This window comes from Rhinatrema bivittatum, chromosome 6 (genome assembly GCF_901001135.1).
Source record: "Rhinatrema bivittatum chromosome 6, aRhiBiv1.1, whole genome shotgun sequence".
In the NCBI taxonomy this organism is placed as follows: domain Eukaryota; kingdom Metazoa; phylum Chordata; class Amphibia; order Gymnophiona; family Rhinatrematidae; genus Rhinatrema; species Rhinatrema bivittatum.
Window position 1 is genome coordinate 207328064 of NC_042620.1, and position 25233 is coordinate 207353296.

The 25233-nt window shown below is 44.1% G+C and overlaps 1 protein-coding gene across 1 annotated transcript in view; it reads left to right on the forward strand.

Annotated features, from left to right (window-relative positions):
* Positions 1–25233, forward strand: part of NDUFA10 (NADH:ubiquinone oxidoreductase subunit A10) — a 126886-nt gene that overhangs the window by 80672 nt on the left and 20981 nt on the right. Inside the window, exons 8-9 of the mRNA XM_029606492.1 lie at positions 12010–12064; positions 16212–16297. Of these exons, the coding sequence (XP_029462352.1) occupies positions 12010–12064; positions 16212–16297 (141 nt within the window). The remainder of the gene's footprint in view (positions 1–12009; positions 12065–16211; positions 16298–25233) is intronic.

Genomic DNA, 25233 nt, shown 5'->3' on the forward strand with positions numbered 1-25233 from the left:
GCCCAGCATCTTGTTTACAACAGTGACCAATCCAGGTAACAAGTAGCTGGCAAGTACCCAAACAGTAGATATGTGGGCGCATGCCCATGCCCAAAGCCCCACCTGTAAACGGGCCACGTGAGTGGACGCCTGTCTGCGACCCACCGTGTGCAGCTCCGGTGGCGTGTTTGGTTCCCCTGCCCAACTTGCTGTCCCTCCTGCTTCTCAGCACGCGCAGCTCCCGGGACGCCGATGACACGGTCCAGATGGAGGGAGGGGAGCGGTCGCAGCTGGATGTCACAGCCCGCTTAAAGAGCTGGGACTGGGGCACAGTTGCCCTCTTTGTTCCCGGCCAGCTTTAGCAGCAGGCATCACGTTCACCTTAACTGGCGGTCCATCGGGTGTTAGTGATTGCGGGCCTGGCGACGAGCAGCAGCGTTTTTCCCAGCCATACCGGCACTTCAGCACACAGTAGAAGAGGAGGGACTGAGACGCATACAGCTGAAGCAGGCACACGGCTGAGGCTGTTGGCCGGGATTAGAGGGACGCCATCAATGCTCTGGGTTTTACTTCAACAACAGAAGGAGAGAGGCAAGTCGGCCTGAGACTGTGCATTACCACTCCACCTCCCTGCCGCAGCGAACATGGCAGAGTCCGTGTAGGAGCACAGACTGCATTTATGAAATGGCTCTGACAACAACCCCTGCATGGAAGGGCCAGGCTAAGTCACAGTGGAAAAGAAAGGAGAAACAGTTGGCTAGTGATGGCAGTGGGGAGCACGTCACAAGAAATAAGAGATCGATGTAAAGGTGAACCAAGATGGAGGCACCAAAACTAACCAGGGAAGCTGCTAGGGAGCGTCATCCTAATGTGACCCAGAGAAAGCGGGATAGCTTGCAGACCCAACAAGTGGTGAGGGATGCAGGGATTACATCAGCAGAAACAGCACATGGCCAGCAGCAGGACCACCCCTGTTGGGGCACTGACTTCTTTAAATACACATTAGTGCCCCTGTGGGAGCACACAAAAATGAGGCTTCCGGATGCAGGGCTGTTTAAAGGACCCTTTTTCCCCAGTGGGAGCTGTTGGAGTGGTGCAAACTTGAACGTCGCATGGGCAGGCCTTGGGGGTCCATATACCCGTCTGGGGGTACTAGAGCCAGATGTCCAGACAGCATGACCTTTGACCCCACTGCATGACAGCAGAGAACTGCATGGGCCCTCAGCTCAGTTCATGCTGGGGTCCCAACATCCGTTCCCACAGCGAAGCAGCACCCTGGGGTTTTTCCTCATCCACCAGTATGTTGGGCCATATCCATGCCCTCCTACATGGGGTTACTGGCCAGTGCCTATGCCTGGATTCAGCTCATTGCCCAATCTCCAAGTGCAGCCAGGCATGAGGTTCCACATCCCAGTGCAAGTCATATTAACGAAGAGGAAGAAGCCAAACCACACCGGCGTTGCATGAAAATGCCAGTCATCCGAGATTACCCGCTGTTGATGGACACACCTCAGGTTGATCGGGCTGTATAAATCATCAGGGAACGCAACTCAGTTTGCAAGCCCCACTGACAGCCATAACAATTCAGGCAGAGGGTGAGTCTCAATGGGACACTGAGGTCTGCAGACAAGTAAGAAAAAAGTCAGGGCTAAGCGCAAACATAAGGCACCGGCTCCTTGGAGACATCTGACTCGGACTTGGCGTCGGATCACAGACCCCTCACCTGTCAACTTAGGCCGGGAGGCGACTAGGGGAACCCCAGCCCTGACAACCTTATCTCAATTTTGAGAAAGCATCCCTAGATCCTTCTGCAAGAAGATCAAGAAACAATCGTATATTGACATTTTCAGGATCCTGGAAGGGAAGGCGTTGGAGAGGCGTGCGGAAGAAGGCAAAGGATGCTGCACACAGACCATACCCAAGAATGTTTTTCAATTGGACTTGTGCATTCCTGAGAATAAGCGTTATCTGACAAGATGACCCCTTTCAGTATGGCCCCATGCTAAGTTATGCGGATACTATTCTGGAGGAGTACAAGGAGTGTGAAAGCTGGGCATGGCTGAATTATGATGAGAGATATTGTTACCAGATGGAGGAGAATCATTTCATGTCCTGGTGGACGCAGGATATCAGCGTATGGCTGAAGCAGATGACTCGCAAGGCAAGCAATGTGGGAACACACAAAAGAGCACCTAGGAGGTCCTTAATGTTGAACATACAGGCTGCTGGGGGACAGCACAGGTGTCTGACAATGTCTGCTGGCACTATAACAGATCTGCATGCAGTTTTCCAGGACTGCAGATTCAAGCATGTTTGTTCATCCTGCGCAGCCCCTCATACAGTCACCAAGTGCATCAAAGTTTGCATGTACTGAGTCTCTATGATATGCAAATGTATCTCATGCGTATTTATTGTGGATATTCTGAAAACCCGACTGACTGTGGAGCTCCCAAGACAGGTTAGGGAATCCCTGCTATATTGACTACGACCCTAGTAATCATTTATGGTCGTCATAGGCTGCCTTATTAGTTGAACCATCACCAAAAGCTGTTAGATTTCCCTGTACTAAGAAACAGACATACTTTTTCTCTTGTAGCCCCATGTAGTTGGAATGGTCTGTCACAGTGCTTCTCAGTCTTTTTAATTTCATGGCACACTTTCAGGTTGGCTCAGTCCTTGTGGCTCACCAAACCAAATTTTGCCCAGTTCTCACGCCCCCTTCCCCCAGTAGGAGAGGAGTAGCACTTTTTACCTGAGCGCCTCGTTGTGCGTGCTTTGTCTAACATCAGAACATGTAAAACCAGCTGATCCTGTGAGATTAATCTTATGTATGTTTTACATGTAAACCACCGTGAACGATTAGAAGTGCGTGGGTTATAAATCTTTTATTTTTTTTAAATAACACTTTATTAAGTTTTATAACATAAGATACAAAACAGGAAAATCACAATCATCATCAAAATATCACCTATATAATTCTGAAAAAATATTCATGAATGAACCCACATTATAGGGGGGGACCATTATAAAAGCATATAAATTTAAAATCAATACCCCATCTTCAAGTTAAATTTATGTCTTATCAGTTAAGAAAGTTTCCAAGTGTGTTGGATCTAGGAAAATGAACTTGTTACCCTGGAAGCAAATAACTCACTTGCAGGGGAACTTTAGGTAAAATGATGCTCCTAAAGCTAATACCCAGCGTTTCAGTTGTAAAAATTGCTTCCTCCTCAACTGAGTCTCCTCAGATACATCTGGAAAAATCTGGATCTTTTGACCACAAAAAAGACTCTCCTTATACTTAAAATACTGATGGAAAAAAATATCTTTATCTGAACCTAGTAAAAATGTAACTACAAAAGTAGCTCTTGTATTTATATCATCTGCTTCAAGAAAAGCTGATACATTAGGACTAGATATTGGGGCCAAAATATCAAAAGACCCTTCTTCCATAGTTCCACCCCTTTTCTTAACAGGCAGATAATAAGTATTAGATAACAAAAATGTCTTATCAACAGAAAATTGAAGAACCTCATTTTCATATTTCTGAAATTACTTGACCTCCGAAAGGAGATGAGTTATAGGAAGATTCAATAAATGTAAGTTTTTTTTTGAACGCAATCTGTTTGCCATAATCTCTCATTTCTGATGAATAATTGTTATCCTTAATGCCTGCAACAGAAGTAGATTGCAAGTTAGCAATAACTCCAGCCTGCAATTTAACATTGGATTCCAAGCTAGATGATCTTCTTTTCAATTCTGTAAACTTCAGGGATGCTCACAGTATAAAGACAAATACTATATATTGTGATATTTTGGCCTGAAATTTGCCCCCCATCACAGTATGCTGCTTTGCTTGGCATTTGCATGCTTTGATTTTGCAAATCTGTGCAAAGCAGCTCGTGCATATCTAATCATGTGCAAATAAAATAATGTGCCTGACTTAGAAAAAAAATCAACTTCGTTTATTTTATTGCATTTAAGAGAGGTGTAGTTATTTTACTGTGGGAGCATTGGGATGCTAGTGAGGGTTCTGGGTAGTTTCATGGTAAAATTTAAAGATCCAAGTGCCTGAACTTAATCCACCCCTGGGGTCTTGTGAGACTCATGCACATCACCTTCTCTGCTGCCTTTTGAAGCAGTGTCAACCCCAAAAATAATGAAGAAAAAAAAAAAAGCTGTGAGTGCATGTCAATACCCATCCCATCTCATTCCCAAACTCATCCACTTAAGTCGTAACACCAGCCCCAAACAATACCCCTCTCCCTTGCAATAAACCCCCAGCATTAGACACCACCCCATCCCCCTTACCCCTGGATAAAATCTGCAAAAATCTCTGGGGTCTAGTAGTCCCCTAAGCCCCTCCGCCCCCCCCCCCCAAAAAGACCCTGGTGGTCTGGGCATGACAACTTGGACTGCTAGACCAAAGAGATTTTTACAGATTTGACCGGGGGAGGGGTTAGGGACTGCTACAGGGGAGATTATTGCAAAGGAGGGGTATTGCTTAGGACAAGGGGTTGGTGTTAAATTTGCTACTTGCTAACTCCATGGAGGGCCCTGTAATCCTTGTATTATCCGAAAGAGTAAATAACCGATTCACATTTACCCATTCAAGTCCATTCATGATTTGGTAGATCTCTGTCATATCCTCCCTCAGCCCTCTCTTCTCCAAGCTGAACAGCCCTAACCTTTAGCTTTTCCTCATAGGGAAGCTGTTCCTTGCCCTTTATTATTTTAGTTGTCCTTCTTTGTACTTTCTCCACTGCAACTATTTCGTTTTGAGATGCAGTAACCAGAATTGTACTCGTTGTTCAAGGTGCGGTCTCACCATTTATTTATTTATTTATTTAACAGTTTTTTTTATACCGACCTTCATAGTAAATTTACCATATCAGATCGGTTTACAATTTAACAAAGGGAAAAACAAGAGTAACAAATTCACGTAAACGAAAGATAACAATAAGTAGGAGTAAGTCAAAAAGTTACAATCAACAAGGGGAGAGAACTTGGAAGCTTGCAACAAGCTGGAAGGAAGATAGGCCGGTAAAATAATATTACCATAGAGTGTACAAGTTAAAACTTAAGGACGGTGTTTTAACCTTAATGTCTCTGAGTCCATTTATTTTTTCTTTGAGAAATGGAGTGCCAGACCGAGTAGGAATGAAGGCCAACTATTGAATGTCTGGTTCAGGGAAGGCTTGTTGAAAGAGCCAGGTCTTAAGACCTTTTCTGAAAGTTAAAAGGCATGGCTCCAGTCTGAGGTTTGATGGGATACTGTTCCAGATCGATGGGCCAGCTATCGAAAAGGCTCTGTCTTTGGTCGTAGCAAGGCGTGAGGCTTTAGTGGGGGGAACATTCAGAGTGCCTTTGTAAATGTCTCTAGTTGGTCTGATAGAAGAGTAGAGTTTGAGAGGTATTTCCAGGTCATGGAGCAATAGAGGCATTATGACATTTTCTGTTTTATTTGCCATTCCCTTCCTAATAATTCTTAACATTGTTTGCTTTTTTGACCGCCACAGCATACTGAGCCGACAATTTCAATATAATATCAACTATGACGCCCAGATTTTTTTTTCTGGTTGGTAACTACATTGTATGACTACAGCAAGGGTTATTTTTCCCTAAATGCATCACCTTGCACTTGTCCACATTATATTTCATGTGCCAAGGTGGTCCTGTAATATATCGCAATCTGCTTGTGACTTAACTACTCTGAATAATTTTGTGTCATCTGCAAATTTGATCACCTCATGCTGTTACGAATCTGCTCATGGCTAGGGCCGTGAGCAGCCTCTCACCTCTCTGCTGCCTGCTTTCCTGCACTCCATGGCAGTCAGAGCCGCCGTTGTTTGGCCTGCGTGGCTGGTGGCTGCCGACACTGTTGCTCTTCTTGCGGCGGTCAAAGCTGCCGCTGTTCCGCCTATGCAGCCTGGAGGCCGCCGACACCGTCGCTCCTCTTGCAGCAGTCAGTGCCGCCGCTGTCCTGCCTATGTGGTCTGGAGGCCGCCGACGTCACCTTCTCCCCTGCTCGGGGAGCTTCTGCTGTCAGCATTCCTCCTCGCAGTGTCGAGCCGCCCCCAGCCTCTTTTCTGCGGCCTGGAGGCCGCCACTAACGCTGGGGCTGGTCCTGCGGCCTACTGCCGTTCCTGCTCCTCTTCGCAGCATGGACGCCGCTTTCCAGGGTCCTGCCCCTTGGCGCAAGGCCGCGCCTCTCCTGCCTTCTTAAAGGGCCCGCGGTGTAGTAGTCCCACAGCCCCTCCTGATGATGTCATCCTGGGTGTTCCTCTTCAGCCCTATAAGAAGGGCCCTTTGTCAGTTCTTCGTTGCCTTTGCAAGGAACCAGTCCGTTCCTGGACTTCTCTATGTTGCCAGATTCTTCAAGGCATTCCATTCTTTGTTGGGAATTCCCTTGTAGTTTTCTTCTGTGTTCCTGGTCTCTCGTCGGATCCTGTGTCTCCGTCTCATCGGTTCTGATGTCATTGCTGAGATGTTCCTGATGTTCCAGATGTCCTGTTCTCCAGATGCTCTCATGTCCAGATATTCAGTCTCTCTGTGCCTCCTTGCTGCTCTTGACTGATTTTCCTGGGGGTCCGAGGTCCAGATGTCCAGTTCTCCAGATGTCCTGATGTTCCATGTCCAGATGTGGTACTTGCCTTCTTCAGTCAGCAGCGCTAGTCTCCGGAAGATCTTTGTTTTTAATGTCTAGTTCCAAGTATCCTGAGTCTTGAATCCTGAGTCTTGAATCCTGCATCCTGAATCTTGTCCTGGTCTTCGGAGTTCCTGGTGCCTGCTTCCATCCATGCCTTAAGACTTTGCCAGAGTGTGCTTCGCCCTCGGCACGATCCGTGACCAGCCACGAGTGGTTGTGTAGGGTGCGCGGCGATGCAGCACTCACTCAGTACTTTCTCCATAATCCTGAACCTTGCCTGAAACCTCCAAGCAACCTGAATCCTTGTCTGAGTCCTCCAAGTATCCTGAGTCCTTGTCTGAGTCCCTCAGTAACCGGAGTCTTCGTCCGAGTCGTCTGAATAACCTGTGTCTGCGTCTGTCTTCTTGTTCCTGCCCTCAGCCTCTGTCCATCCTGTCGCATCTGCTGTACCAAGTAGCAGGTCCGAAAGGGCTATCACGTGGCCGGAGGGCTACTTCAGAGACCAGCATTGCGTCGTTGGGTCTCTCTCGATGCGCTCAGGTTCGGCAGAGGCCAGGGTTCCTGGTCTTCAGTCTGTCCACACATGCTTGGACACGTCTCGCCTGCCTCAGCACTTACCCGGATCCCCTCTGCGGTCGCGCCGTGGTCCAAGGGCACACTACCTCTTTGGAATGGGGACCTCTCCCTGTAACACACTCATTCTACCCCTTTCCAGATCATTTACAAATATATTGAAAAGCACCTTGAGGCGCTCCACTGTTTACCTTTTTCCACTGTGAAAGCAGACCATTTAATCCCGCTCTGTTTCCTGTCTTTTAACAAGTTTGCAATCTAGACTTTTTAGTTTTATTAGAAGCCTCTCATGAGAGACTTTGTTGAATACCTTCTGAAAATCCAAATACACCACATCTTCTTGTCCCTTTATCCACATGCTTATTCACCCCTTCAAAAAATATATAGCAGTTTTGTGAGGCAAGACTTCCTCTGGGTAAACTCAAGCTGACGTTTTCCCATTAAACCATGTCTGTCTATATGTTCTGTGATTTTATTCTTTATAATAGTTTCCATGATTTTTCCCAGAACAGAAGTCACACTCACCAGTCTATAGCTTCACGGATCACCTCTGGAACCATTTTTAAATATCAGGGTTACGTTGTCCACCTTCCAAGCTTCAGATATAAAGGATGGTTTTAATGATAGGTTACAAATTACTTGTAATAGGTCTGAAATTTCATTTGTGATTTCTTTCAGAACCCTGGTGTGTATTCCATCTGGTCTTCAGTTTGTCACTCTGGCCTAGTATATATTCCAAGTTCACCGAGATTTGGTTCATTTCATCTGAATCGACACACTTGAAAAACTGTCTCTGGAATGGGTATCTCCCCAACATGCTCATCAGTAAACACAAAGAAAAGAATTAATTTAGTCTTTCTGCAATGGCCTTATTTTTCCTAAGTGCCCCTTTAACCCCTCAATCATCTAAAGGTCCAACTGATCCCCTCGCAGGCTGCCTGCTTTGGTTATTTTTTAAAAAGGTTTCATTATGAGTTTTTGCCTCTACAGCCAACTTCTTTTCAAATTCTTTCTTAGCCTTTCTTATCAGTGTTTTACATTTCATTTGCCAATGCTTATACCTTTTCCTATTTTCTTCAGATGGATCCTTCTTCCAGTTTTTGAAGGCAGATATTTTCATTAAAGTAGCCTCTTTCACCTCACCTTTTAACCATACTGGCAATTATTTGGCATTCTTTCCACCTTTCTTAAAGTGTGGAATAGATCTGGACTGCACTTCTAAGATTTTTTTTTTTTTTTTTTTTTTTAAAGTGCCCACACCTGTTGTACACTCTTAACCTTTGTGGCTGCATCTTTCAGGTTTTTTCTAATTGTTTTTCTTATTTTATCAAAGATTCCCTTTTGAAAGTTTAGTGCTAGAGCCATGGATTTACTTACTGTCCTCCTTCCAGTCATTAATTCAGATTCGATCAAGTTATGATCACTGTTGCCAAGTGGTCCCACCACCTTTACCTCTCATAGAAAATCCTGCACTCCACTAAGAATTAGATCTAAAATAGCTTCCTCTCAAGTCAGTTCCTGAACAAATTGCTCCATAAAGCTGTGATTTATTCCATCCAGGAACTTTATCTCTCTAGTGTGTCCTGATATTACAGTTATCCAATCAATATTGGGGTAATTGAAATATCCTATTATTACTGCACTACTAATTTGGTTATCTTCCCTAATTTCTCTTACCATTTCACTGTCAGTCTGATCATTTTGGCCAGGTGGATGGTAGTATACTCCTATCACTATACTCTTCCCCAACACACAAGGGATTTCTACCCATAAAGATTCTATCGTGCATTTAGTCTCTTGCAGGATCTTTATCCTTTTGGATTCCATGCCATCCCAGACATAAAGCACCCCCCCAGCACCACCACCAAGTTGCTCTTCCCTATCATTGTGATATAATTTGTACCCTGGTATAGCACTATCCGATTGGTTATCCTCCTTCCACCTTGTCTCTGAGATGCCATTGCTATACTCTCCCATCTTACTACTTAGACTTCTGGCATTGGCATACAGACATTTTAAATTGTGATTTTTGTTTGTATTAACAACCTCCTTTTCAATTGTCAAGGATAATTTGGAATCTTTTAGCTCAGGTGATTCTTTACTTGTAGGCACATGGACTACTTTGGTTTTATTGGAACCTCACTGTCGGGATGCCCTAACTCTCTTGCTTCATTATTATCCTTCGAAGATACCTCCCTCTGAACCATGAGCTGCTGAGCGACTGTCTGCTTTCCCCTTTTTCTATTGTAAAAGCTGCTCTATTTCCTTTTTAAAAGTTAGCCCCAGCAACCTGGTTCCATCCTGGTCACTTTGGAAAAGATTCCCCCTTCCCCAAAATGTTTCCCAGTTCCTTACAAAACTGAATCCCTCTTCCTTGCTCATTGTCTCATCCACACACACAAACTCCAGAGCTCTGCCTGCCTCTGAGGACCTGTGTGTGGAACAAGGAGCATTTCAGATAATTCTATCCTGGAGATTCTGGATTTCAGCTTTCTATTTCCTGCCCACATTTTCCTATGTCTTTGGTGCCCACATGTACCATGACAGATGGCTCCTCCCTAGCACTGTCTAAAATCCTATTGCATCTGGCAGGCATGTTACCGATCCTCACGTCCCCAGTCACCCAGCTGTCTACATTCCTTATAATAGAATCACCAACTGTGAAGTCCGACCTAACCCTTCCCTCCTTGGTAGTATCTGGGGGAGACATCCTCAGTGCAACTTTCAAATATTTATTTATTTTATTTATTTAAGGGTTTTTTATATACCGAGGCACGTTTGCAAAACATCACCTCGGTTCACAATGTAACATAACTTAGCAACAAGCTTTACAATGATATCATTTTTAACAGGAAGTGGGATTAACAAAATTGGAGGAGATAATACGAAACTTATATACATATGTACATATATATTTAACAAGGGAGTTAATCATAGACAGTCATGTTATTAGCAAGGGGAAGGTAATAAGAGTGGAGGGGAAGGAGGGGAATGAAACCCACAAAGGGTGGGGAGTAGAGAGAATAAAATATATTGTGCGTGAGTCGGTAGGATGGTAATGTCATAGCTTTGGGGGGGGGAGTCTGTTCGTTATGTGAAAGGAATTAATAATACCCCAAAATCAAACCTTTTCCAATAGAAAGGAAGCAGTAAAACTAGAGATCATGATGATAAATGCTCCCAAGGTAAGACTCAGGACCGATGTCAGGAAATATTTCTTTTCGGAATAGATGGTGGATGCTTGGAATGCCCACCTGGAAGAGGAGTCAAGAATGGGATTAGAATTCAAAATGGCATGGGATAAACACAGAGGATCCCTAATAATTAGAGAATGAAAATGAAGAAAAGGGGTAACCGTTTTACTAACTTCAGATGCAACATTTCTGAATTAGGGTAACCTATAAGGAGTGGCAATTTCCACGTTTAACAGAAGGCATGGGGGTAACCTGCACACTTGGTAGTTACTTCCCAAGCAACTTGCTGGGCAGACTGCATGAATCATTTAGTTCTTTATCTACTGTCATTTACTATGTTACTATATCTTATGCATATGTTCATTGTGGCTATTGAGAACCGGAGTTGGCTATCCCTGCCATTTTATTTCTGCATTGTTGAGATGCTTTTGAGCTGGGCCTGCATGATTTCTATGTCTGTTCCTCAAAAATGCCAGTAGCTGTTCTTGGGACTTTCAGACTAATTATATCATGCATCTCTTAATACTTATTTGAGAGAGACTTTAAAAGTTGTTGCCTGTTTAATCAAAAGTTTCCATTTTTCCATTTTTACTTTTCCATGGTTGCTGTTTGTTTACCCAAAGAACTCCTGAATATGTTTTATAGCTATAACTTACAGTATCACAAGTTTCATTTAATGGATAATAAAAACACTACCATCCATCTCCTATTCAGATTGTGCATTTTGAAGAAAAACATCCATACATGTAGTAGTAAAGACAAAATTATAAAAAGCTTAAATAGAATAATTATAGCTGAGTAGTAGAATCAGCAGCAAACACCGATATTTTATCCTGTAACCAAATAAAATTAAATGCCATAATTCACGTATGTTGCCACAATAACTGACAGAGTGTGGGAATGATGTTAAACTAGTAAGTTACAGATGATGGCAGATTTCATAAAGCAACAGAGAATATTTGAAAAAGGAGAATTTCTAACACTGCCAGGTGAGTAATGTTTCCATAGGAGACATCCCTGAAAAAAGTAAAGATTGGGACAAAGGAGAATTAGCTCCAGATCAGAGATGAGAATTATCTACAGTAATAGAAGCAACCAATCAAATCCTCCAACCACATAATAAGAACTGGGGAGTATGTATAGTAATAGAACTAATTATTAGATCCCAATACAAAATTGGAACTGGGGATTTTATACAATGACAAAACCAATCCTAAGTCTTCAGTTACCAAATCTGAACTGGAGATGCACAAAAAATATTAAGGCTTGGAAAGCAGTTCAGTCATATTACAGCAGTCCCGAATCTCCTTTTTTCTTTGTCTTTTTAAAAAGGAATAGGAATCCTTTTGGTAGGGCAAGAGGGAGAAAGTATATATATATAAATATTTCATGCTTTTTAATGTTCGATGAATAAACTCTTCTTAGGTAAACCTTTCTGTATTGCACAGGGTGAAAGGAAAGAAATGTCCTCTTTAGCAGAGCCTAAGTATGTCAGCTCCAGCTCATAGTAAAATTAGAATAAACTGACTACAAAACATAGGGAACAATTTATATATGAAGACTTAAGATCTGTGATTTCCTTTAAAAATATAAATAAATCTTATCTGTTTACAGTGAGACCAGTGAAATATTACAGTACTCTTCGAGCGAGATCCAGGACGTGGAGAAGGTAAGTCTGCAGATTCATGATACGAGATACTATGGATAGAAATCCCATATATGAAAGAGAAAAGTATAACATTAATTGTATGCTGCTGTCTGCCTGACCAGGATGAAGAACAGACACTGAAATTCCAATTTTATTAGCCTTTCTAATCTGCTAGCAACATAGTAATTCTTGAAGATTTGAATTACCCCAGCGTTTATTGATTAAATGTCTCCTCGGAGCATGCAAGGGAAATAAAGTTTCTGGATGCCGTAAATGACTGTTTCATGGAGGAGCTGGTATCAGAACTGATAAGGGGTAACTAAGTCACGGAACTCAGTGCTAGTACTAACCTTTACAAAGGAGATAGAGCAGCTTTTAAACTAAATCATGAGGAAAGCAATTGCTCAAGAGACAGAGTTCAGAGTGAGGTGTCTTCCTAGGATACTGGCTAACAGGGAAGTTAGAATATCCTGACTCAAAGGTTGTAATAGATGTAGTAGCAGCCCAGATGAATTTAAATAAAGAACAGACAGAGATAAATGATTCCAAACTATCCATTTTATTTGCTATGCAGGTTGGGAATACAAATAAAAAAAACATACTTTGAATTGCCTGTATGCAAATACCAGAACTCTAAAAGTAAGATTGGGGAATTGGAATGTATGGCACTGAATGAATGTGTTGGCATAAAACACATCAGAGACCTGGTGGAAGGAGGATAGCCAATGGGTCACTGTTATACCAGGTTACAAATTATATAGAAATGATAAGCCAGGTCAAATTGGTGGAAGAATGGTGCATAGTGACAAATAGGATAAAAGTATTGCAGGAGACAACAAGGAACACTTGTTACCTGTTTACACAACAAAAGAATATAAAGAGAAGAACAATGAGCAATTAATATACCCAAAGATATAGTAATAAAATGTTACAAACGTGGAATCTATATGGATAGAATTTCCTTGGAGAAGTATATAGCGGCGGGGGTGTACTTCCATCCCGCTTGACCAGGATGAAGAGACAGTGAAATGTTAACAGATTAGGCAACCCACTAATAATGGGAGATTTCAGTTACCCCAGCATTGACTGGTTAAATATCTCATTGGAACATGCGAAGGAGGTAAAGTTTCTAGCTGCCATAAATGACAGCTTCATTGAGCTTTTAATCTTATTTGTGTTTGCTTTATGTGGTCTTGCTCCTGGCCCTTCCTCAGTAATAAACACCGAACAAGAATATATTTGTTAAGCAACTCTGCTTTTTCTTCAAGGACAAGCAGGATGGCAGACCTTACACATGGATGTCATCATCCAGTGGAGCCTAATATGAAAAATGTATATCAAAGTTTCTAGAACTTTGACTGAGCCTACTGAATATGCCCATGGCATGCATTATGACTCCATGCGGAGTCCCTTTAGTCTTTGGTTTTTTTCCATAGAGTCTCTTTAGGGTGTAGAACCCAACTCCATGCCTCCTATAGCCTGTTATCTTGGTTCCTGGCTGCCCCTCTAAAAAGTAAGAGGGAATAAAAATGATCCATTGCCACCAAAACAGTTTTTACTGTTCCTCAGTTTTTTCCATCTCCAAAGCAGTTCGGGACTTCACACACGCTTGCACAGCGTTAGAAAACCAAACTCCAAATTCAAAGAAGAAAGAAAGAATCTTACCTATAGACGAGACCCGCTCTCCTGCGGTGATACCTAACGGTCCCTCCCCCAGTCGAGAATTCATGAGGTGATTTCTGAGATCCCTCAGAGGTAAGCCTCGGTCCCGGCATGGACTTTAGCCCCCTGTGAAGGGAGCAGCTGAGAGGCAGCATCGGTCCGGTCGCCAACCCGGCATGGACTTAGCCCTCTGAAAAGGGAATGGCTGAGAGGCAGCGAGTGCAAGACCGAGCGTGGCGGTGTAGGTATTCCCCTCTCCCCTCCCCCCCCCCCCCCCCCCCCCCGCAGCCGGAGACTGCCCGGCAAGAGACCAGGAAGCGCCGAGACAAGATAAGGTAGAAAACTTTTCTCTAAGTCTCTGGTCTCCGAGGCTCTGATAACCGCACAGATCGTCCCTCCGGCGTCTGTCTAATTGGGTTGAGCTGCCCTGTCCGGGCTAGACCCTGATCCGGCTCAAGGGTCTTCCCACGTGGAGAACCTCCGGGGGCGCCGCCATCTTGCTTGCATGGTTGCCGGTGCCATTCCGCCCCCCCCCCCCCCTCCCTTAGTCGCCGCTTTGTCCACACAACTGAGCCGTGCACACAGCAGCGAGCCGGGCGCATAAAATACTCGTGCGCACAACTAGGCCTGTGCGCACAGCCACGTGCACATCTTCCGTTCCTAGGTGCACAACGTAGGCGCACTCGGAACGCATAACCAGGCCTCCCAGCACGCGCATCTGTACAGGATACACGCGCAAATCATGGCACCGCCGTCCAAGACAGCTAAAGTCCCAGTCCTCTGCCCGGCATGCCACCTGAGAGCGGCACAGCCTGAGGTGACCTCCGCCCTGTGCCTGTTGTGCGAAGAAGCTTGAGGGGAGCTGAGACAAGGTCCCCCTGGAAGAAGGGGAACTCTCTCCAGGAACGGAACCGCATCGCACCATGACGCGCTTCTTCCCAAAAGATGAATTATCAGATCTCGTAGCCACGAATCTGAAGGCATTGGCCATCCCTGACACATGCAACACAGCAGAGTCCAAGGCGAGCCCCTTCCTGGCTGGGCTCCGCCAAACCTCACGCCATTTCCCTACGCTACAGGCCATACAACAACTGATCGACCTGGAATGGGACGCCCCAGAGGCCACCTTCAAGGGGGGTCGAGCCCTAGAAGCTCTCTACCCCTTGGACCCAGCGACGAAGGAACTCCTGATGTTTCCCAAGGTCGATGCCTTGGTCTGCGCCACCACAAAGCGCACCACCATACCAGTCAAGGGTGGAGCTTCCCTCAGGGTTGCCATGACAGACGGCAGGAATCCATCCTTAAGCAGTCTTACAATGTATTAGCTATGACCCTACATCGCCTGCCTGGCGATGGCCAGGGACGCAACTACGCCATTCAAGGCATTAGACCCGGCAATATCATTCCTCACTGATGCGACCTCAGACCTGGTGCGTACCTCAGCCAGGAGCCTCTCAAAATTATCCAAACACACATATATCCTTAATTGCTTTTCGAGGAGAAAACTGAGGAACATAGCCTTGTGCACGGGTATATGTAGTGCTGACGTCAGATTGAAATCTGACTCCGTCTCCAGCTGCTATCAGGAGCACATTCTACCCATTGGTCCTGAGTCCATCTGTCTACACTAAGGAAAATGAAATTATCAGGTAATTTCTCCAATAATCATTTTTTCAATAGTATGTCCACAATAGCTTTTGAAGAGAATACTGAAGGGCTGAGGACACTGCAAGGGTGTATCTAAGGTGACATCAGCTTTGAAACCTGACTCCATCTGCTAGCAGGGGTGCACATAACCCACTGGTCCTGAGTCCAACTGTCTACATTAAGGAAAACAAAATCATCAGGAGAGTGATTTCTTCATAAAAAGGGCAATAGATGTGTGGAATAGCCTTGGAGGTGAACTGGTGGAACCAAGACTATAACATAATTCAAGAAAACATGGGATAAGCACAGAGGATTTCTAGTTGTAAAGAAATTAAGGGAAAGCCAGACATCAACTGGGTTCTATGGCAGTAGTTTTCAACTCTGTCTTAGAAGCACACCTCTGCAGTCTGGCTTTCAGGATACCTATGATGAATATGCACAAGATAATTAGCAAATAAGTATATGCAAATCTGTTTCTGGCATATTCATTATGGACATCTTGGAAACCAGACCAATGAAGTGTGCCTCCCAAATGGAGTTGAGAACCACTGATCAACGGAAATGTTTCTGGTTTTAGCTAATCCGGCTAACAATCACTAGACTAGTGGTAAGTGGCAGAAAATGGTAAGAGTGGTGCTTTGAATCCAGGAGTCATTTTGGAGATAAGCCCTGAAGATCTGAAGTGGTTCCATTGGAAAGGGGCCAGTACAAGAAATGCACAAAACTTTGATGTATCTCTCTCTTGCCAGCATGACTTTGTACATAATTGCTTTTTGATGTCAGAAACAGATTTCGTGTGGACTAAGTGCTTATAGGACCTATTGTTAACTCCCTAATAACAGTCCACCTTTTCTTACAGGTGTTTGAAGATATTGAATACTTGAAGTTTGATAAAAAGCCATGGGTGGAACAAACTGATGTTAGCTTGCACCACCTTAGAATGCTGTAAGTATGTTCAGTGTCATTTTATTTATTTATTATATTTATATACCACCAATCTGCAATCCAAAGTGGTCATCACAGGTGCTGCAAAATTAAAAACCCAATCCAAATCAAATCATTATGATTTTCATACAGTTCTGCAAGCCCTGACTGGTCTTGATTACTGTAAATCATTATACTGTATATTGGGCTACCTGTAATTGTTTATCCAGTCTAGTCTTTCTAAAACTTTCACAACTCTGGCTGATGATATTATCCCTTTCTGATAACGGCTCGTTAGGATTAGCCAGTCGTTAAAGTGTGGATGCTCAGAAATTCCTTCCTTCCTTAAATAAGCTGCCACCACCTCCATAACCTGGTGAAAGTTCTGGAGGCAGTTGCTAACCCGAAAGGTAAAGCTCTGAATTGGTAATTATACATAAGAACATAAGAAAGTGCCATGCTGGGTCGGACCAGATGCAGAATCGAAGAAATTTGTGATGGGATTCCTTTATTGGAATGTGGAAATAACTTCTCTGGATCTGAAAGAGGTTTAAGAATTCCCCTCTCTGTACTGAGAGAATGACAGAACAAAGTGTATTCCAGGTAGTCCTGAATATGGCAGCATGCGCACACATTATTCCAGGGCTGTCCACTGGCTTTCAGTTAAATGGAGCATAAAATTTAAATTGTCCATGCTGATACATAGAGCTGTTTATTGTGATATCATCACTTTGTATAAATGTGGCCTTGTAAATCTATAATCCTCCTAGGACCAATCGCTATCCTCTTGATGTGTTGTTATCTCAGGTGATATGTCTCGAGGGTAGCTGGACGAGAATTTTTTGAGTAGCAGGACCAGTTTTGTGGAATTTGCTCCCAGACAAGTTAAGGAAAATAGAATATGCACAACCTTAATAAAGACTGGAAACTTTTCTCTTTGAGCAGGCTTTTGAGGTATAAGACCATATGGATAAGATCTTGACGTGTTAGTCATATTTTGAGCATGAATGGCTGTAGTGCAAAAGACTAATGTGAGGGCTTTTAGGAAAAAGAAATATCAATAGTGTGTGTGTTAGTTTTGTGTTTCTATTATGCATGTTTTATTAACCTGCCATGAACATTGGAATGTGTGAGTAAGAATGCTCTTTATATAAATTAAATAAAGGGCCTACAGGTGCAGATGGGGTACCTTCCTCAAATAATAGAATCCCTTTCACATATACTAAGAATGTAGAAGCTCATGGGCTAGTTGGTCCATGCACAAGTCTCTGAAACCCAGTTACTAACACATTCATACATTTGAACTAGGGAGAATAGAAGAATTTTAAATAGAGAATGCAAAGGGTCATGTGACATTTATTATTTCACAAGAATAGAGGTACAATTATTAAAACTATAAATGATTATGGGAAGAGCTGGCATACCACAGAAACACACAAATAAACTACAGAGATTGCTTGTAATAATGGGGCACATTCCATAGCCACAAAAGCAGTCATAACTGAGACAGCAAGAGAGAGTTTGAAGGCTTACTCAAGTCTCAGAAATCTGACTTTTAATATACGGAACCTGAAGGTGCTGGGAGCAGCAGCATTTCTAAAATCTATAGTTTTGTTTAGGCTGCAAAGGCGTAAAGCAGCTTGTAATTTTGACAAGCAGATAAAATTAACTAGAAGCTGAGTTTATACTGCAAGTACAGTAACAACCAGAAGGCCTAATAGAAACACAGGCACTCATGTAGCGATGTCTGTCTGGCAGGCTATGCAGGGCACCTGAGAGATTGGATGTTAAAGCAACAGCAACACTAGTATTGGTAGCTGTTTAGATTATTACAGGTTTAGGCAGCTCCCATCATTTATTTATTTATTTATTTAACATTTTTCTATACCGACCTTCAAGGATGAATACCATATCAGGTCGGTTTACATCGAACAGGGGATAGATAAATATAACATAAGGAACCACTTTTTATAATCAGAGGAAGCAAAAAGTAAGAAAGTAAAAAAGTAAAAAGTTACATTAAAACAAGGATCATGAACTTGGAAGCTGATTCAGCTGGAAGAAGAAAGGCCTTAAGAAGGGTATTAAATTAAATTAAATTAAATATAGTGAATCATGTCCGAGTCTGGTCTAGAGCCAGTTAGCTTATTAGGTTAGGTAACTAGTAAATGAGGTGAATATTGGGGGAGTGAAGTTCCATATTCATGAGTGGATTAGTTATCTAGTGAGAGTCTGATGGATTAGGGAAGGCTTGTATGAACAGCCAAGTTTTGAGTTTTTTCTTAAATGTTAGCAGGCAAGGTTCCAGTCAGAGTTCTGAGGGGAGGTTGTTCCAGATGGCTGGTCCTGCTGTAGAAAAAGCTCGGTCCCTGGTCGAAATGAGTCGTGTGGCTTTAGTTGGCGGGGCTTGTAGTGCTCCTTTGTAAGTTTCTCTCATTGGTCTGTTTGAAGTATGGAGTTTGAATGGGAATTCGAGGTCGAGATGGAGGATATTATGAATAGATTTGTGAATTAAAGTTAGAGATTTGTGAAGAACCCTGTGATTGACTGGTAACCAGTGTAGGTTTCGGAGGATGGGCGTAATATGGTCACTCCGTTTGGTGCTTGTCAAAATTCTAGCTGCGGTGTTATGCATCATCTGTAAGGGCTTGGTTGTTGAGCTGGGTAGGCCTGTGTAGAGAGCGCTGCAGTAGTCTATTTTGGCAAATATCAAGGATTGAAGGACTGTCCTAAAGTCATGGAAATATAGGAGAGGTTTGAGTCTTTTTAACACCTGTAGTCTGTAGAAGCAATCTTTGGTTGTGGTTTTGATCATATTCTTTAGGTTAAGGCGGTTGTCGATAATTACTCCAAGGTTTCTTACGTGAGTGTGGGTGAGAAGGTGGTTGTGATGGGTCTGAGGCGGGAGGTTATCTTGGTTGGAGGAAATGAAGAGGAGTTCAGTCTTAGAAGCATTAAGGACCAAATTTAGACTGTTGAGGAGATTTGTGATGGCTTGTAGGCTGTTGTTCCAGAGTGAAAGGGATTTGTTAATAGATTCTGTTATGGGAATCAGAATCTGAACATCGTCCGCATAGATGTAGTGAATGAGGTTAAGACTTGTTAACAGTTGGCAAAGGGGGAGGAGGTAAATATTGAAAAGAGTGGGTGATAGGGAAGAACCTTGTGGTACGCCAAGAGAGGAATTTGTAGATGGTGATTCTTTATTGTTGATTTTGACTTTAAAACTTCTGTTACTGTATATACTGTATGTGTATATATACAGTATATCTCCTGGATAAGAAGAGATCTTACAAGCTGTCATGCTCTAAAGTTGGTAATTGGGATGTTTCTATTCCAGTATAAGTTAGAACAAGGTGTGTGTCCAGAATGTCTGCCTGTTCCCAATAAGACAAAGTATTGTTCCAAATCTTCATATAGAATAATAATTTCTTTAGTGTCCAGTCAGGTGAATCCAGAACAAGTGGGTTATGTACCTCTACAAGCAGATGGAGATGGAGCAAACTGATGTCACAGTATATATACACCTGCAGTGACATCAGCCTACCAGTATTCTCCGTTTCCAGCAGATGGTGGACATGCATCTCCCTACTTGGGGATTGCTTCATTTTGAGAAAGGAGAATTAAGGAAATAAATTTGCCCCGTTCTCCTGCGGTGATACCAAATGGTCCCTCCCCCAGTTGAGAATTCCTGAGGTGATTTCCATGGTCCCTCAGATGAGTGCCTTGGTCCAGTAACTGGTTTTCAGCCGGCTTAAGCAACTGAAAGGCAGTGGGTGTAGGAAGCAGAGCGCAGTTGTGACGGCACATGCCCTCTCCCCCTGCAGCTGGAGACCGTCTCTGTCCTCAGCTAGGTAAGGCTGAGCTCCAAGAAGTTTAAAAAAAAAAAGTAATATACAGAGACTTAGAAGAAGGCTTTTGTTGCGTAGGGCTTCCTCCTTCCCCTGGTCTCCGTGCTCGGCACGCCATTCCAATGGTCATCCCGCTCTGTAGGCGGTCGAGGGACATGGGCAGCCTGGCGAGTTGAGCAGCCTCTTTAGGCTAGTCCCCGCTCTGAGGCTTTTTCGTTGTGTGCCGTATGGTAGCCCGCAATGGCATTTCGCATGCTTTCTCAGGCTGCACTCTACAGGATTGTCAGTTCGGCGTGTGGGTGTAGCTGTGAGTCCAGGTTGTGCACCCTGTTTTTGAAAGCACAGTCTAACCTTATAGTCTGTGCATCCTTATAGTCTGTGTTTCTATAGTGGTCTCATGCTTACCTGTGCACGCAAGTTGTACTGTGCGCTTAAGTTTTGTTTTTGATTTTTTTTTTTAAGGGCGCTTATCTTTGGGGCAGTTAGGTGTGGGTCGCCTAATTTTGGGGTGCCTAAGTTGGAAGTATATATATAAAAAAAGCAAAAACAAACAGCTAGACACATGCCTCTGGCCACCCCTGAGCACACTGTCAGCCATAATGGTGCCTATACCTAAGAAGCCTAAGCGACTTTCTCTTTGCACTGCCTGTCATATTAGGATATCTCAGCCAGGAGTGCCCGCCAACTTGTGCCAGCGCTGTTTGGAGGCTCAGGGAGATTTATCTTCCTCTGATTTCACTAAACCTCGTTCTTCCCAACTGGTTGTAGATCTGGGAAAGACGACTCAGGTGGGGTGCTTGAATTTGGACCTCCTCTAACTGGTTTCTCAGCAGGGAATGGTAGCTCAGTGAGTATGCCTCAGGTGCCTCCTGGTTTGGATACTTCTATTTTTCCAGGGGTTGCAATCTTTCTTCAGGCGCAGTCTTCAACCCTGTCCAATACTCCCAGAGCAGAGGCACAGGTAGGAACCTTGCCTGGATTTTCTGTTAAGTACCAAAGCACTCCTAGAGCGGCAGTAGGACTTCCGGATAGAGATCCGGATGGCACGGATGATGGTGCCGATCCTGACTCTCTTGAAGATGGTGAAATTCCTCCAGGATTAGAACCATATAGAACTATGCTATGGTTCTTTCATAGAAATGAACTGCCTGCTGTGCTCTTCCAGACCTTGGAAATGCTCGAGAGTCCTGGGACAGATTCCGGATCTAAGCCGAAGAGAAACCCCATCTTGGTTTCCTTGCGTATTGTCTAATTTTTTGGACTCAACGCTTAGGGCAACAAGAACATTTCAAATCAACAAGAGGTTTTCAAATTTAGTTTATTTGGCTTCTTAAAAGTCAAATGTTCCTGTGAGATGCAATATGCCCTCTATCTGTAATAACTAGCATCTCCTCCAACACAGGAAGAGAGCCTTCTTTTATAATTAAAACATACAGTATTGCCGAAACTTCCAGAAAGGTGTAACCGCCCACAAACACATGATGTTGTTGTCATGACAATCTATCCTGTATAGGAAATGCTTGTGAGGATCACTCCCCCCATTCTAAGAATTCTTAACCAACTAAACCTGTATATCCTCCCACCATACAAGTTCCTGTATCACTCTGGCTTTGATGCACTATGTTCTTCTTGTCTTCTTTTGTTGTGTAAACAAATCGCAGTCTGGGTCTTGAATAGAAGCTAGACTTGAATTCCACTTCTTGGCACCAGGATTCATTCAAAACTGTCACCTCACAGGATCTTCTTTTCAACTGATTTCTGTTCGTTGAAAGAGGCATCTACAAGACAAAAGCCTGCAGCCTGGACAGTATCTCTGTATTGTGAAGTAAATGGTGCCATTAAATAGGCCTTTTTCCTGTTGTTGCCAGCAAATCTGTCTCAGGGATTTTCTGCAAGTCATGCTCAGAAAAGCACTCAAAGTTCATTCACCTTTGACAAGCCATAGTACAGCAGAGGCATCTGGGAATTCTTGGTTATCTGCTCGGCCTATTCTTCAGTATAGCCGCCTCTTTTTTTTTCTTTTTCCATGTAATGGAGGCCATTCAAGAATTGATTGATCTAGAGGCTAATTTCAAAGGGGATCGGGCTTGGAAGGCGTATATTGTCTGGATCCAGTGGTAAGAGAGCGTGTACATTTTCCACAGGTAGATGCACTTGTGTGTGCAGTCTCCACTATGCTCATGATTAAAAGATTGAGTCTGTCCTTAAGCAAGCATTTGAAGGCGTGGCACTGACCTTGCAGATTGCTTCTTATTGTTCCTTGGTGGCTCACTCTTGTTTGCTTCTCTCCCAGGAGGTTGATGACTCTGGGGTAAGCTCCAGGGCAGTTATGGAACCAACCGCTGCCTTCTTGGCAGATACAGGCTATGACTTGGTCCGCACTTCGACCAGAGGGGTGGCTTATGTAGTAGTGGCCAGGCGTCGGTTATGATTGAGAAATTGGTCGGCTGATGCGACCTCCAAGGCTAACCTCACCAAATTGCCCTTTAAAGGCTCACTTTATTTGGGAGAGAGTTGGAGGAACTGGGGCGAATCTCCATTACTTTGCTGGAGGGTAAGAAGCAGATGCAGCCTTCCTTTAACATGAGGTTGTGCTTGAGGATCCAGGCATTTTCGACCCTATAGAGGTGTGTCCTTTCAGAGGACTCAACCTTTCGGCAGGTCTCAGTTCTTTCATCCAGACAACCCAGGAGGGGCATGGACCTCGGGTAGTGACACCTTCCGAGCCTCCTAATGAAGGTTTGTGGACCCATCCCTGGGAACAGAAGATAGGACACCTCTCTCTCTTTTATCAGAGGTAGATTGAAATCACAGTAGGTCCTGGAAGTGATGCAAGAAGGATATGCAGTGGAGTTTCGCAGTGTTCCTCGATGCGTGTTAATGGAGTCCCCCTGCCACTCCCCGTAGAAGAAGGGGGCAGTGGAGAGTGCATTGACAAGGCTCCTCAGTCTGAGAGTTGTGGTCTCAGTGCCCATGTCTCAAATATGGGGCGATGTTCTATTTATTTTGTCATGCCAAAGAAGGAGGGCTCTTTTCGTCCCATCCTGGACCTCAAAGGTGAAACATTTTCTCATGAAAACCTTGTGCTTGGTTTTAATGCAGTCAGGAGAATTTCTGACCTCACTGGATCTGTCCGAAGCATATCTTCACATTTAATGTTTTCTGTGGTTTGCAGTTATGGGGCGCCACTTTCAGTTTCGAGCGCTGCCCTTTTGTCTGGCCACTGCTCCCAGAACCTTTTCCAAGGTAATGGTAGTAGTTGCAGCAAAGCTGATAAAGTTTGGAATCCTAGTACACCCATAATTGGACGACTGGCTGATTTAAGCCAAGTCACCAGAAGAGAGCCACCTGGTGAGTCACAAGGTTATTTCCCTGTTGCAGGAGCTCGGCTGGATGGTGAACCTAGTCAAGAGCAGTCTTCAGCCTACTCAGTTGCTGGAATACTTCTGGGTTTGATTCGACATGAAGCTGGGCAAGGTATTCCTGCTGGAAGCTCGAATTCAGAAGTTGCTAGCTCAACTCCTTCTGTTGTTGAACACTCTGCGCCTGACTGTTTCTATTTATTTTATTTATTTCGATTTTTATATTCCACTTTTTGGCACTTCAAAGTGTATACCCAAGCGGATTATATTCAGGTACTATAGGTATTTCTTTATGGTCTTACCTGCAAGAATTTGGCTTAATGGCAGCAACCCTGGAAGTTGTACCGTGGACGAGGGCGCATATGCGTCATCTTCAGTGCTCTCTGCTGTCTCTGTGGAATATGAAGTCTCAGGACTATTTGATTTGGCTCACCTGCTGATGGAGGTCTCCTCCCAACTGCAGTGGTGGCTGCAGGCGGATCATGTACGAAATGGATTTTCCCTGACTCCACCAGACTGGCTAGTACTGACAATGGATGCAAGTCTCCTTGGTTGGGGAGCTCACTGTCAGGAGCTGACAGAACAAGGGCACTGGAATGCAGAGTCTCTCTAGAACATCAATCGGCTGGAAGGTAGTGTGGTCTGATTGGCATGTTTACAGTTAGTCGATAGGCTGCAGGTTCAATAATGTCTGACAATGCAATGACTGTGGCCTACATCAATCAGCAGGGAGATGCCAAGAGCCAACAAGTGTCACTGGAAATAGATCAACTTATAGGATGGGCAGAGGTGCATCTCCAGTTCTCAGCCTCGCACATTGCAGGCACAGACAAAGTAAGAGCAGACTTTCTCAGCGGGGAGAGTCTGGACCCAGGAGAGTTTGAGTTGTCAGACGAGGAGTTTCAGCTGATTCAGAATCACTGGGGTTTCCCATTCCTAGACCGGTTGGTGATTTTGCGCAATGTGGAAGTTCCATATTTCTTCAGCCGCAGGATGAAGTCAGCGGAGATCAATGCCCTAGAGCAGGAGTGGCCAGAAGGCAAGCTGTTGTATGCCTTTCCTCCATGGCCCATGTTGGGCAGACTGATTCAAAGGATCGAACACCATAGAAGGATGGTGCTCTTGGTCGCTCCAGATTGGCCCAAGAGACCACTGTATGTAGATCTGCGGAGGCTCCAGGTGGATTTGACTCTTCGAGTTCCAACGCACAGGAACCCATGCAGCAGGGACCTGTCTTCACGAAGATCCAACTCGATTTTGTATTACGGTATGGCCCTTGAAAGGCTTGCCTGCTGAAACATGGATATGCTACGGCAGTGATTTCCATCTTGCTAAGAGTTAGAAAGTTCTCCACTTCCTTGGCCTATGTCCGGGTTTGGAGAGTGTTTGAGGCCTGGTGTGAGGATCGAGGTACTCTTCCTTCCTTGGTCAGGATTCTGCTCATTTTGGAATTTTGCAGGTTGGCTTGAATAAAGGCTTTGCTCTGAATTCCTTAAGTACAAGTAGCACCTCTTGCCTGTTTCAGGGGTCAGGTAAATAGTGGATCCTTGTTGGTTCATCCTGATGCGGTCGTTTTCTGAAAGGAGTGAAACATCTTCGTCGTCCTTTGCAGTTTCAGGTGCCCCTATCAAGTCTTAATTAGATTTTAGATTTTTTGGCAGGCCCTCATTTAGACCGCTCCGTACTTTGTCTTTGCAGTTGCTGACCTTAAAAACGATGTTCCTTGTGGCAGTTTGCACTGCAC